General features: G+C 48.1%; 1 protein-coding gene across 2 annotated transcripts in view; it reads right to left on the bottom strand.

Annotated features, from left to right (window-relative positions):
• RANBP10 (RAN binding protein 10) overlaps positions 1 to 14,985 on the bottom strand; it is a 73,565-nt gene that overhangs the window by 21,809 nt on the left and 36,771 nt on the right. The window contains exon 4 of one of the 2 annotated variants that reach the window (XM_055304824.1): positions 8,914 to 8,997. The exons of the other annotated variant lie outside the window; for it this stretch is intronic. Within the exon in view, the coding sequence (XP_055160799.1) occupies positions 8,914 to 8,997 (84 nt within the window). The remainder of the gene's footprint in view (positions 1 to 8,913; positions 8,998 to 14,985) is intronic. 2 annotated transcript variants of the gene reach the window in all.

The following is a 14,985-nucleotide window of genomic DNA, read 5'->3' on the forward strand; positions in this document are numbered from 1 at the left end:
GAGCCCATAGGGCCACGGCAAGCCAGGACTTGCAAAGGGTAATAAGCAAGCCTGACAGGCTAGCAAGCAGGTCTACTCCTCAAAGCAGCCCCTCCAAATAGCTTTCCCAGCCTCTGCTGCCTCCTTGGGGTCTGTGCCACATGCCCACGTGAACATGCTTAAATACGCTCCTCCCTTCCCAAGTGGCATAGGTAGAAGCTCTCCCTCTGGGAGGGAAGCTCTCTCCAGAGGGGCAGAGTGCTTGAGGATCTGAATAGCTGAGAAAGGAAAGCAGAGCTCAATTTTCAGTGTGTGTATGTATGTGTGTGAGGAGGTGGGGGGTGGGAGAGAAAGGAAGGAGCATGTGGGCAGTAAACAGAGGTATGGGGGTGAGAACAGAGGAGAAGACCAGTGGTTGGCAAGGGAGAGAGAGGGAATGACTGGAGAGGTGAAGTGACCAGATCCTGGAGCCCAAACTCTGCCCTGCATTTGGATTGCTGGGCTCCAGGGCAAGTTGCCCCTCATAATCACATTATTCATCCCAAGACTTGTGTCCCCTGAGCTTTCATGTCTTTTCAGCCAGGAGCCCTGGGGTTAAACAAAGCTTCCTCAGAGCCCATAGTGAGGAACAGGCCAAAGCTGAATGGCCTCTCACTACTGAGTACAGGACCCAGAGAACTGCTGCTCCCCTCCCAATAGCTGCAGAAACTATCTTGAGAACTGCCCAAGGCTGGCTTTAGAAGGCCCAAGGCCTGAAGCCAGGCTCTGTCCCCACCTTTCCTATTCTCGAGACACTGGGACTGCCTGGATTGGGAGACAAGGTGCTACTCCAGGTATCAACCCAACTTCTAACCTCCCCAAGCCCAGGAATGGGCGGAACCTTTCTACTGCTGTGAGTACACAGGTCATTTGACCTCAGGGAAGTACTCTTCTGGGGCACAGTGATGCTCATTCCTGCCCTGCTGATGAGGCTACCACAGGCAATGCCTCTTCTCTGGCCTCCACACAGGAGGCCCTATGGCTCCTGGCAGCAGTAGCTGCAGTAGCAGCTGCTCCTCTGGTCTACAGAAGGCCACAAACAAAGGGGGTCTAGGACCAAAGTGACTGACAATCATCCCTCCAGGTCTGGCTCAGACTGTGCTTGGTGGCCCGAGGCCTGCCCACCATCTTCTCCTGCCTCAGGTTCCACATTAATATGCCACACTGGTCACTGCAGTTCTCCCCTCACCCCACTCCTGGATCCTTCAGATGGAGCATGGGCACTTCCCACACGCGGCACAGTAACTAATCACACTATCTGTGGCAACCTGTGAGGATGAGAGCACCACAATAACCCTTTGTATGTGGCAGGACAGGTGCTGCTGCTTCCACCTCATCAAGAGACTGGGGGCCTTGCTCAGCAGCCCACAAAGCTGAGGAATGTGAGCTGGGATTTGCACCCAAATCTTCAAATTCCAAACCCCACATCTTTCCTGTCATGGGTCCTGTCTCATTTGGGGTGGTGATCACTTGGGCAGTAAAACCATCCCCAAGTCCCCGACCCATCACCTGAAGAGAGGTGTTAGATGCTCTGGTTTTAGGCAGCTGTGGATGTCAGTTCTCGGACTTGAGTGAGTCAGGGGGCCTCCAGGCCAGAAATGGGGGAAAGCCCAGACCTCAGCTCTAGAGGAAGACATAGGGACTGTTGCCTCCTGCCTGAAGGCTGCAGATGCCTGTCTCTGCTCTCCAGAGTGCCCCCAACTTCCCACCTCACCAGGCTGCCAAGGCCAGCTGACCAGAACACACGCTTCCACCCAGTGCCCACTGGAAAAGGCTTCCTAAGCAGGAAGCTACATTTCTCACATCAAAGAACATATACATGATCCAGACAAAAAGACAGGAACACGTAACTTTAGGCCACAGGCCTAAGCTCTCAGCATGGAATCCCCTAGGACAGTGGGTTCTGCTAGGCTGTTATTAACCCAAATTTCTGCTCCAAGGGCCTGGGGTGCCAGGAACAGAAGTGTGGCTCTCCTCAATGGCGCTTGAGCTTTCCCTAAAGCCAAGCCTACCACTCACCACCTCCTAAATGCATCATGATCCTAACGCTTGCCCCTTGAAGGATTCCATAACATTATTTGGAACACTGCCCCCCAGCATATTGCTCACATTCCTGATCAATCCTGACCCCTATCGAACCTTTCAAGTCACCAGGCACTGGTGACTGTCCCCATCTGTCTTCCCTGGCCAAGACAGGAGCTCCTTGAGGCAGGGGCCATACAGTCTCAAAACCAGTTCCTTCAGTGCCCAGCACGTCAGGAGTCTGAGAGGTGATACAAACATGTATGCACACGTGTCTGAGTGTTCGTGTGCAGGTGACCTGTCCTAGCCTGTTTTTCTTTCACACAAGGATGACCCTGTAGGATAGATTTTATATGCAGATTTTACTGTCTAGAAGGTAGAAGACTTTCTAAAACTAGAAGATTTTCTTTGTTTTAGTTTTCTCAGATTGAAGCAGTAGGTACTCTAGAAATCCTAATAAAAATGTGGCCATTTGGGAGAGCGTGGATGCTCAATCAGCTGAGTATCTGACTTTTGGGTTTCTGGTTTCGGCTTCGGTCATGATCTCAAGGTCATAAGATCAAGTCCCGAGTTGGCCTCAGCACTCAGTGGGGAGTCTGTTTGGGATTTTCTCTCCCTCTGCCCCTCTCCTCCACTCACACTCTCTCTCTTAAGTAAATAAATAAATCTTTTTTTTAGGGTACAATTTTAAATAAATCTTTTTAAAAAAAATATAGCCATTTGATTTCTTAAAAGTAGTGAAATTACCCAGAAAAAACATTTCCTTAGTGGTTAAGCCAATGACTCAAGGATATTTGAGAGATATTTTTGTCTCCACATATCGGAGTTCATTAACTATCACCAAAACAACAGATGCTTACATTTCTAAAGACCTAAAATAGAAATTAAGTATTTTGAATGGTTTTCTTCAAAAATAAACTATGTAATTATTTAGACAAAACTACCATAGAGTTGTAAGTATAAATTTTAAATTTTAAAAACTGAAGAGCAAAAAAATAAAAAAATAAAAAATAAAAAACTGAAGAGCTCCGTTAAAAGAAAAAGATACTTATTTAGAATCAATTCAAGATTCACCATCACTCAAGTTGTCTGTAAAATAGGTAAGTTTTCCTGTTCTTGTTTTCAATTCCCAAATGATTTTTCAATTATACAGATTGACCCAAAGGAAGAAAATTCATAGTCCCTGTGGTACACCGAATAAGGCTTTCCAGACATGTCCATGTCCTAATCCAAGAACCTGTGAATATGTGATTGTATATGGTAAAAAAGATTTTTGCAGAAGTGTTTAAGTTAAGGCTCTTGAAATGGGAGACTGGGATTATCTTGGATAATCTAGATGGGGTGGCAAAGCAAACACAAGGGTCCTTGAAGGAAGGAGGCAAGTGGGTCTACTCAGAAAAGGTGATTTTTAAAAAAAATATTTATTTATTTATTCATGAGAGACACACACAGAGAGAGAGGCAGAGACACAGGCAGAGGGAGAAGCAAGCTCCCCGCAGGAGCCCAATGTGGGACTTGATCCCAGATCCCTAGATCACGACCTGAGCCGAAGGGAGCTGCCCAAGCACTGAGCCACCCAGGTGTCCCAGAAATGGTGATCTGAAAGCAGAGATTGTTAGATGCTGCAATGTTGGCTTTGAAGACAGAGAGATGGGGACACAAGTTAAGAAACATAGGTGGGATGGGACACCTGGGTGGCTCAGCGGTTGAGTGTCTGCCTTTGGCTTAGGGTGTAATCCCAGGGTCCTGGGATTGAGTCTCGCATCGGGCTTCCTGCATGGAGCCTGCTTCTCCCTCTGCCTGTGTCTCTGCCCCTCTCTCTCTCTGTGTGTGTCTCTCATGAATAAATAAAATCTTAAAAAAAAAAAAGAAAGAAACATAGGTGAGTTTCCTTGCAGAAAAAGGAAACAGATTCTACCCCCGCTAGAGCCTCTGAAAACAATGTCACCCTGTTGACATCTTGATTTTAAGCCTTCTGTCCTCCAGAACTGCAAAATGATTATTTTTTTAAAGATTTTTTAAGTTTATTTTTATGTATTTTTGAGGGAGAGAGAGAGAGAGAGAATGTGCAAGAGCAAGCAAAGGGGGAAGGGAGAGAGGGAGAGAGAGAATCTCAGACTCCCTGCAGATGGCAGAGCCCAAAGCAGGGCTGGATCCCATGATCCTGAGATCATGACCAGAATGGAAATCAAGAGTCAGATGCCTAATTGACTGAGCCACCCAGGCGCCCCTAAAGATTTTATTTTATTAAGGTTTTGAGAGAGAAAGAGAGAGAGAGAGAGAGAGAGTGCACCCATGAATGGAGGGGGACAGAGGGAGAAGGAGAAACAGACTCCCCACTGAGAAGAGCCTGAAGCTGGGACCTGGGATCATGACCTGAGCCAAAGGCAGATGGTTAACCAACTGAGCCACCCAGGCGCCCCCCCCAAAGATTTTTTTTTTCCAGTAATCTCTACACCCAACGTGGGGCTTGAACTCACAACCCCAAGATCAAGAGTTGCATGCTCTACTGACTGAGCCAGCCAGGGGCCCCTAAAATGATTATTTTAAGCTACTACTATTGTTACAGCAGAAAGAGGAAACTAATATGGTCTCTCAAAGCTATTGATGAAGCTACTGAGCATCTGGAATGATCAGTGTAAAAAATCAACACCTCAGCTCTTTATGTCTTGCTCTTCAGAGTGCTATGAAGTTAAAAGGTTTTGCAAGAAAAATGTAGAGCTTTAATGTATCTTCAATTGAAGCTGTCATTTTATAACCAATGTTTTTTCCAAACACAATTAAGAGCCCGGGTGTGTATAGAAGGAGCCTATGTATGTGTATGAAAGCTAGCTTGCGGTGAAAAATGGAATGTCAAACACTTCATTTAGTAGCTGCAGCTTGATACAGGGCCACTGTGCTACTTTCCCATTCTCTAGGAAGAACAAGGAACCAATCCACTTGCCACCAATTAGTTAACAAAGGCCCGCCTAACTCCAAGGAACTGACAAATTGGAGGTGGTGGGCAGTGTGAAAGCAGCAAAGAAGACATAATCTATAAGTAAACCAACAACCAAACAAGAAAACACCTAGTAGATAAAATGTGCTCTGAAGGAAACAAAGCCAGGTGATGGGGCTAGAAATAGGAGCAGGGATGAGGACTGACCAGGATAGAGGAGTCAAGTTAGTCCTCACCAAGGCATGACCCCTAAGCAGAGGTGTGCTTGACGAGAGAATCAGAAAAAAACTTTGGAGATAAAAGGAATGAGTTCACTGTGACTGAGAAACAGGAAAAGATGGGCAGTGGGGCTGGAGCCAAGAGAGACTTACAAAGACTTGGAACAGAGTCAACAAAACTCACTGGACATGCGTGCTGCTGGTTTGAGAGCATATAAGGATGCCCCTCAGGTTTCTGTCCTGGACAAATGGGTCGATGGTGGTACCACCTACTAAGAGAAGGAGCAGGCCTTTTAGACACATTAAGTTTGGGCATGTGGGTGGCTCTACACAGCTGGTGAACGACCATGGCTCATCCCAGAGGCTCAAGGCTGTGATGGGGACACTCACTAAACAACCATTGGTGCCAACAGAAAATTTAAAATGAACTCACTGGAGGAATTTCCTGCTGTGCTGTCCTGATACAATGGCTTTCTGTTTTTCCTTTGGGAGAAAAATTCAGGCCAGTAAAGGACTAGAAAGGTCAGAACACACATAGAAAAAGGCACCAGAAGCCCAAAATAGATGAGGAGATGGTAAAAGACACAAGGTTACTCAAAAGGGCTTAAGTTGCCCCGCCCTCCATGAATCTCTCGTCCCCAGGCCTTGAGAGACTGTACAGCAGAGAGGAGAAGGTACTAGCACGGTCAGCCGTTCTTGAGGAATCAGACAGGAGAAAAATTTTAAGGCCAAAACCTAACTGCAGTTGCACATTCTGAAGAGAGTCCATTGTTGTCCAAGCTAGGGTCCTATAGAGGGCTGTGTGGCCTCTGTCAGGAAGACACTGTAGCCCTGTAGGACAGGGCAGAAGGCTGAAGGGTTTCTGCAGTCTGGTCCTGGATAAAGCTTTGTTCTTCCAAGATGGCAGGCCCTGGGCAGCCACTTGCTTCCTTGGACCTTGGTTCCCTTCTCTCTACCAAGTGAGGGGGGAGCAATTGGACAGTATTATCAAAGGGCCCCAAGGTTTACTTATAAGAAACACTGAGTCTCCAAAACAATCAGCAGGTACAACAAGCCCCATCTGAAGGTTGATGAAACTGAGACACTGAGAGGGCTAAGTGAAGGCTTATGGTCTTGCGGATGACACTCTCAGAAGCTCAGTTCTCCTTTCCTCTCAGGTGAGCACCAAGAATGTACCCACAAAGATGAAGCCACTATCTCCTCCTCCTTCTTGAGGTGGCCCCCAATCCAAACTCAGGAAAAAGGAAGATGCTGTGAAAGTAGAACACTTGAGTTCCTCAAAAACTGTGCTCCATTAGAAAAAACTTCAGGTAATCTCTACAAGGTTTCTGGACCGCAAGCTGGGCTGACCTGACCAATACTACTCCCTACTGTTATCTAGCTGAATTCCACCAACTTTGAGAAGGGAGTGGCCACAAACCCTCTGGGCACCCCTCCCCCAAGGCTGCAAGAACAAACAATAAGGTGGGTAAACAAGGAGTGCTAGGATTTGTCTGCGAGCTCCCCCCCCCCCTTTTTTAATATATATATATTTTTTATTTATTAGAGAGAGAGAGAGAAGCAGGCTCCATACTGGGAGCCCGACATGGGACTCGATCCTGATCCCATTCCATCCCGGGTCTCCAGGATCACACCCTGGGCTAAAGGCGGTGCTAAACTGCTAAGCCACCAGGGCTGCCCTTCGAGCTCCCCTTCTTTAGGGGATAGCACTCACCTAAGTCCTCCCCTACACCAACCCTGTCTCCAGTGGGGACTGCTAATCCTAGTAACTCCTCCTCCTTGACCCAAACTCATTTAGAGACGTTAGAATTTTTCTTACAGGGATGTTGGGAAGAGAGTGGGTCTCTCAAAGCTCTGTGCTGCCACTGTTTCAATCTCGTGTTGAAGGCCAGTTTGACAGACTAAAGCTAATAAGCACAAAGCAGGTGCAAGAGACAGAGAAAGAGAAGTCCCAGAGAGCATTTGAGTCCATGACATCTTACTCCTGTTTACCCTGAGTTCTGGCTAACCAAATTGGTGAGACATGGGTTTCTCTCCCCTGAAGCAACCAAAGTTCTCTGGCTAACGGGGTCACTTCTAAGCATCTTTTTGTTCACTTTGCATTATGCCTGGCCCACAGTAGGTGCTCAAGAAATTTTGTTAAAGTAAAAAGGAAAACGTGGCCAAGGGCTGGCAGGAAGCCTGAAGTATAAGATGGTTACTGGTCAGAGCACATTGTGACTGACACACGGCTGGTGGACAATTCTGGGCTTGACTATGAGGAGTTTTGTTGTTATCATTTTTCTTTTTAAGAAAAGAAAGGCAATTAAAGCTGTCAGCCTGCACCTTGCTCCCTTATACAGATTAAGGTGAAGCCACCTCTGGGCCCTAGAAGGCCTACAGATAGGCTGTGGACCTGGCTCTGCACCTGGGTAAGGCATTTACCTTCTCTGAGTCTGTTTCCTCTTCTGTGAAACAAGGCAGCTGATGCAAATACCTCTGCTGGCTCTGGAAGAATCCATGGTTTTGAGCCCCCTCTCCCATTAAGAAGGTCCAGTAGCTATGGTCACTCCCATACCTCTGCCTGGGTAAGCCTCCCCTCTAGCCCCACCACTCTCTGCTTTAGGAGAGAACTCCAAGCAGAACCCCTGAAGCCAAAGTCGGCACTTTTTAAGTTGGTAGCAGGAGCAACCACCCTCTCTGGATGTGCCTGATGTGGGGCTGGAGTGATATGGCCAGGAATGAGAATTGTCACCCTTACCACAGGACTGAAGCCAGCTGTCTGAGAGGACAGTGGGATGTGAGGACCAGAAAGAGACAATGGGGCACAGCTGCCTGGGTCAGGCCCTATAGGAAGTCAGGTCTAGGTGGCTCTGAGTCAGAGGATGGCTGGGACTGCACAATGAGCACACCATTCTGACATAAATGCCACCCAACTAACCATTCTTCTCTCTCCAAAGAGAATAAGCTTTGTCACTCCTAGAGAGAACAAAATGGGTAGCAAGCCTGGCACCCACACAGAAAAGCCTGCCACATCAGACACCTATCAGAGGCCAGTGATGCAAGGGGAAGCCAAGCCTCTTTAGGGCCAAGAGGCCCTAGGTGCCCACTTCAGATGCTTTGGCACCACCCACTTCCCCTTCCATTATCATTCAGAGGGGAAGTCTCCCCCAGAGAAGTGTGGGAGTGGCTGAGGAAAGGAAATGGTTCATCATCTTGGCACTCCCAGACACCAGCCCTGGTTACAGGGCCCAGAAGGAAGGAGACTCCCATGGGGGTGCCAGAGACTCCAGCATGATTGCTCCAGGAGCCCACTACATGCAACTTCCATCTGCCAGGACATGTTGGGGGCCTCAGTCCCAGGGAACTAGGAATGGAGAGGCCTCCCACTGCCAAGTAGAAAGATTTCTGCGTCATCAGCAAATTAGCACAGAACCTGGAAAGGAGTCTGGTGCTGTGCCTACCCATTAGGTTCTAGTCCTGGAGCATGACTGACCAGCATACAGAGTCCAGCCTCAGAAAGCTCGCCTAATCCTTGGCCTTGCTATCAAGCCAGCCATCTCTCCTCAATAAATGAGTCCTAGTCACCTTTGAGCTTTGGGACTAGACAGCCCTGGGTTTGAATCCCGGTTCTCTCACTTGGCCCTCAGAGTTCTCGACTGAATTCTTTCAGGGTTGGTGAGAGAATTAAACGAAACGAAAACGGCTATGGAACAGCAATCCTCAGGAGGCACTCACCCTTGAGTTTACCTTCCCTCTGCATTCCTAACACCAGCTTCATGGTCAATCCTGGGCACTTCAGACTTCTTACTTCTTTTTTCCCTGAGAGAGCAAGCAGGGGTGGAGCTGGTCACTACCACCCATCTCTCCTAACAGCCCACCAACGGCAGCCCCAGGCCTGCACCACTCTTGCTTGTCCCCAGTTTCCTGGGAGGTCACCTGGCCTTCAGAGCACTTGACAGGGCTCAGCAGCCATGCCCAGTGGCTCTCAAAATGTCACGTTAAGACTGGCTATGGATTGAAAATGTTGGGCTAGCTTGGCCAGGGTGCTTGTTGAGCCTGAGGTTGCTGTGGAGAGAACACATGTGTCTTGGGAGACCTCCTGGCAGGGCTGCTTCTCAAGGATGGTCATTCTCTCAGAACCATCCATCCTTGGAAATCCATGAGACAAATATTTTTCGCAAACCTCAAATATCATTAAAAATCTGACAGGCCCCACTGCCTAGAGCAGCTCAACCATGAATAACGAGAAAGCAAGAGAGATCTTTTCACTCAGCAGATGCAGCGAGGTGGCATCAAAGAAGGCCCACTGTAGTACTCAGAAGGCTGCTAGCCCAAACTCTCAGAATCTTGGGACCAAGGAACAGGATCTACACATCCCTAAAGCTATGCCTCTGGCAGCTCCAGGCCAGTGGGGTCAGAGGTGCCCTGGGGGTCTGCTCTGCAGGTAGTTGGTGACACAAGAGGCTCATACTGGTGCTGCCTGCCCCTGGATTTGGGATCCAGGCTCTACATTGAGATAGAGGCAGGTGTCAGCTTGAAACCATGATCAAGGCGAGGGCCTGTATATCCAGCACCTGCATAAAACGGGTCTTCCAATAGTCATACTCCTTCCCTACTCCAAAAGAAATAGGTACCTGTGGCCAGAGGAGGCGCAAGGAAGCCAGGATGAGTCTAGCAGGTCTGGCTAGGATATGACTCAAGTAGCATCTGCCATATCTGACAGAGCTATCCACCTATACTTCAGGCTCCCATAGGACAGGCAGGATCTGTCATCCACGCTGAATCAGGCTAAGGAAAGCACTGTCCCACAAACTTGTGGGGCAATCTCAGTTTCTAGGCCTTGGTATCTTTCCTCTAGAGTTGGGTCTTTTCCTTTTTTTTTTTAAAGATTATTTATTTATTTATTTATCCATGAGAGACAGAGACAGAGAGAGAGAGAGAGAGAGAGAGAGAGAGGCAGAGACACAGGCAGAGGGAGAAGCAGGCTCCATGCAGGGAGCCTGATATGGGAGTCAATCCCAGGTCTCCAAGATCATGCTGTAGGCTGAAGGTGGCGCTAAACCACTGAGCCACCCCAGCTGCCCCATTGGGTCTTTTCCTTGTCTCCACTGAGCTCCTTTTGAACCTCTGGGAAAAGTCAGTGTAGGAGACTGTAACTTTGCACACACTGCCAGATCCTGAGAGACAGTCATATGCAAAACCCTTCCCAAATGGAGACCCAGGCATGGTGATGCAGTACTTCCAGAACCCCTAGAAGACAGACTCTTGATCAGCACTAAAGAAGCAAGGATTTGACCAATAACTAGTTCCCAGTCATCTCCACTCTATGGTGGCCCCGACCTCCAACCATACCAGAGGACACTGGAGAATCTCTGTTTTCAGAGCCTGACAAATTCAGGTTTCAGAATTGGCCCCTCTACCGTTGATGAACCCTCTTACCTCAAAGGACTTAACTTGTCCTGCAAAATAGTCTTAAATCCATAATTTTTACCTCTGCTACAGAGGTAGGAGCTGGTATTTAGAAGAAGAAAATAGGATACTGTAGACAAGAAATCTCCAGGACTAGGAATAATAATTTCCATGCCTGGCTGAGTTGTCACACTTCAAAAGGCTGCCAAGCAGCCCTGATATGTTATGGAAATACAGGTCTTCCTGTGGGTGAGGGAAGAGGCCCAGAGAAAAGGACCATGACTTGGCTCACTATGGGGCCAAGGGCGCTGCTGGCCCAGGGAGGAGTAGCAGGGAAGCAAAGGCCCTCTTACATGAAACAAGCTCCACAGCAGGGACTACGGCAGGTCCTATGGCACTGGCACCATTAACTACCATGGAAACAACCAGGGATTTTGAACAGCTACCTGACCCTAGGGGCCCAAATGCCAAACCACGCTCCTCTCTGGACTCCCCAGTGGAACCTGGCTATCTACCCCTCCACTCCCATCCCGGTAATTTCCCAAGGGTATCTCAGAGAAAGAACAGAATGAACAAGGCAGTGAGGGGCTGGACAGAACTAGGCACAGAAACCCCAACCGATTTTTCCCACAGCTCTGGTCCTGGGCAGCTGCTCCAGGGGCTTCAGAGAATCTCCTGGCTGCCTGCCTTTTCTAGACAGGGCTACTTTGGGGCACCTTATAGGCTTGAACTGCAAGGTCATCACCAGTTGGCTTCTTCCTTCTACCAGCCTAAGCTGGCACTCACTTGGGAGTTTTGCATGGTGCCTACAATCATCCCAGTGTTACTGAGGCCTGTTTCCAGGTGCTCTGCCATGGACAGGAGGAGGTACACCCAGATTCCCAGTGGGGCCCTGACGGTTCAACTCACCAACTGGACTCACGGAGGGACTGAGCAGCCCCCTGGCACATTCCTGTGAAGCCCTGTAGATCCTGGGGTGAAAGATACCCACAGACAGGTGGTATTTACAGGTAGACATGAAGGGGGCTCATGAACCGAGGGGAACAGGGTCTTCAGACTAAATGGAGTGGGACAGAAGCAGTGCCTACTTGGTGGGTATAGACAAACAGCATTTTCAGAGTACTGGAAACCCACCTACATGCCAGTAACCTTTAAGGCATCCACTGAGCAAAGCCACCTGTGACTGGTATCTGCACTAAGCAGATACCTTATGCTGCAAGTTACAAGGGTAGGAAGAAAGGATACTGAACACCCTGTTATTTACTGTCAGTGCCTCCCACACTGACAGGGCTAGTCTCTGCACTCGTGAACCTGACGTAAATACCCATGTTCTGCCCTCATCTCTGCTCTCTGCTGTTCCTCTCCCATGGCACATGCAAACATGAGATACTGGCTATCTGCAGAATGTGTCCTACCCAGCAGAAGCAGGCCCCAGCCCCAAGATCAGGACACACACAGGGGCATACTCCTAACAGACCATTCAGGGTAGGCTTTGGTCAGGTAAGCTCTAGGGGGAGGAAAGGATGTTCACTTGAACATGACCATCCTGTGGGAGCAAGGCAGACAGTCCCCTTATAACCCTCCCTACCCTCCCACCGGGGCGTAGCTTAGAGGTGCCATCTGCTTCAGAAGATATGCACCTCCCCACCCCCAACCCCCAGCTGTGGAGTTGCTTCTTTTCCAACAGTTTGAAATAAGTATGCCTCAAAGGTTCTCCTTTGAGAGGTTGTAGTAATTAAGGTAATATATGCCAAACCAAGAGAACAGCTGCCTCCTGCACAGAAACGGTAAGGTGGAAACTACCAGCTACCCAGCTCTGAGACAGATGGGGCTACCTATCAACAAAGCCTGAGTCTCCCAGGCCCTCTTTTTTTTTTTTTTTAAGATTTTTATTTATTGATGAGAGACACACACACAGAGAAGCAGGCTCCATGCAGGGAGCCCAATGTGGGACTTGATCCCGGGACTCCAGGATCACACCCTGAGCCAAAGGCAGATGCTCAACCGCTGAGCCACAGAGGTGTCCCTCCCTGGCCCTCTTTGAGGGACAAGGCACAAAGGAAGATCCGTCTTATCCTCTACCCCTTCAATGTATCCAAGATTAGGAGCCCCAAACCCTCTCTCTATCCACATCCCTGACTTTTTCACCCTGCTTCCTCAATCCAGGGATCTCAGTCCATGCTGCTTGCTGCCAGCTCATGGGAGGGTCGGGCTGCAGGTACTCACCTGCCTGTTGATCGTCCTGCCTTGCTTTCAAGCCATTTGGCCAAGGATTCTGATATTCTTATTTTGGATCACATGTGTTCCTTGGTTTCACATTTAATGGAGGCCAAAAACATCTTACAAAAGGTAAACATCAAAACTTCCGACCACGCAAGCTGAGACATGCCCCTATGTTCCTGGGAAAGTCTGGCCACCAGTCTCATAAAAGGTACTCTCTGTTATCATCTGCTCCCAGAACCAAGCAAGACCAGAGAGTGGCCACCCCTTACTCCTGACAGCACCAGAGGCAAAGACATCCTTGTTAAGCCAATATAGGAAAACCTATAAGAAAACACTTGAAACATCAACATCCTGACTTTCTTTGCTATGCCATCTCATCCTCCGTAATTCAACTCCAGTTAACATGTACTAACATGGCTCCTCAAATACAGAAAACACAAGCACTGGAAAGAAAATGTAGTTTTGATTACACTCAACTCTGATATATAAACATTCATAAAATAACTGTACTTGTTTATTTAAGACCTTTAAATGTATAGGTACTTCCTTCTTCAGGTAGGAAAAAATACTTTTTCTCAATTACAACAAAAGCTAACGAATATCTTCCTTTTTTATTAGGCACTATTCTTTTAAGATTTTATTTATTTACTCATGAGAGACACACAGAGAGAAGCAGAGACAGACTTAGGCAGGGGGAGAAGAAGGCTCCCTGTGAGGAGTCTAATGCATGACTTGATCCCAGGACTCCGGGATCATGACCGGTGCCAAAGGCAGATGCTCAACCTCTGAGCCATATTAGGAGGACTGAGCAGTCCCTGGTAGACTTCCGTGAAGCCCTGTACATCCTGGGGTGAAAGATCAACCAGCGTCCCATATTAGGCACTATTCTAAGCACTATACATGAACTCACTAAATTCTCAAAACCATTCCTTATGTGAGTTACATACTAGTAATGCTTCCATTTTACAGATGGGGAAAAGATAGGCACAGGGATGGGGAAAAGAGAGGCACAGGGCAGTTATGTAACTTATCTCAAGTTACACAGCTGCCAGGATGTAAATGCAAACATGTGGCTCCGGATCCATGCTCTTAACCACTGAGCTACATACTGCTCCACAAGCTGACCACAACTCTAAAGATCTGTTTCCTCACATGACTAAATGTGAGCCCATCGTTGGCTCAACAGCACTGAGCTCTAACATACAGAGAAGGGGGGACGCCTGGGTGGTTGAGCGGTTTAGCGTCTGCCTTTGGCTTAGGGCGTGATCCCGGGGTCCTGGGATCGAGTCCTGCATCAGGCTCCCCGCATGGAGCCTGCTTCTCCCTCTGCCTGTGTCTCTGCCTCTCTCTCTCTGTCATGAATGAATAAATAAAATCTTAAAAAAAAATAAAGCCACACTTGGGGAATGGCAGAGCTGTGAGAAGAGGAAAGGGACAGTATGAGGATTATTCTGAAGAGTGCCACCTGGGCACTAGGGTGAACAGTAACTCAGTGGACACAAGGAAAGCACGAGGATCTGGGTTTTACAGGAAGATAAACTTAGTTTGGGGCAAGCAGGTTCACTGTGTGCTGGACCTTAAATAAAGCACTAAGGTTTCTGGAGGTTATGACCGCCTCAAAGATAGAGTGAGACAAAAAAGTGAGTTGTATAATTGCCTGGATGGCTCACTGGCTACTTTTCAACTAGACTTGCAGGCCTTGGAAAGCACAGTCAACTATTCACAGGCCACAGTCTTTGGGCCCCTCAAAGAGAGAGAGAACTGCCTCAACTGCCTCCACACCTACTTCACTCAGCTGCTGTAATCAGGAACAAGATGCAAAGCAACCAGAGAAACAAGTAGCCCAGGGTAGAGAAGAAAGGGAGGGAGGGATGGAGGGAGTGAGGGAGGGAGACTGTGTGTGTGTGAGAGAGACAGAGACAGAGAGAGAGAGGTTATTTCCTACCGTCAAGAATCACTTACTTCAGACAGAGAGGAGTGGAGGCTCTCTGTCTCAGGCAAGTCCATCATCTGTTATTTGTTTCACTCAATCAGATCAGGAACCATAAGAAAAGTGGCTTCAGTTCTACACTTGGACCTTTCCTTCTTCGTAAGCTTCTTTTCTGAGGACTCATGAAAGGCAGGATTAAGAGCCAAAGGCAAAAAAAAAAAAAAAAAAAAAAAAAAAAGAGCCAA

Source organism: Nyctereutes procyonoides, unplaced genomic scaffold (genome assembly GCF_905146905.1).
Source record: "Nyctereutes procyonoides isolate TBG_1078 unplaced genomic scaffold, NYPRO_anot_genome, whole genome shotgun sequence".
NCBI classification, from domain to species: domain Eukaryota; kingdom Metazoa; phylum Chordata; class Mammalia; order Carnivora; family Canidae; genus Nyctereutes; species Nyctereutes procyonoides.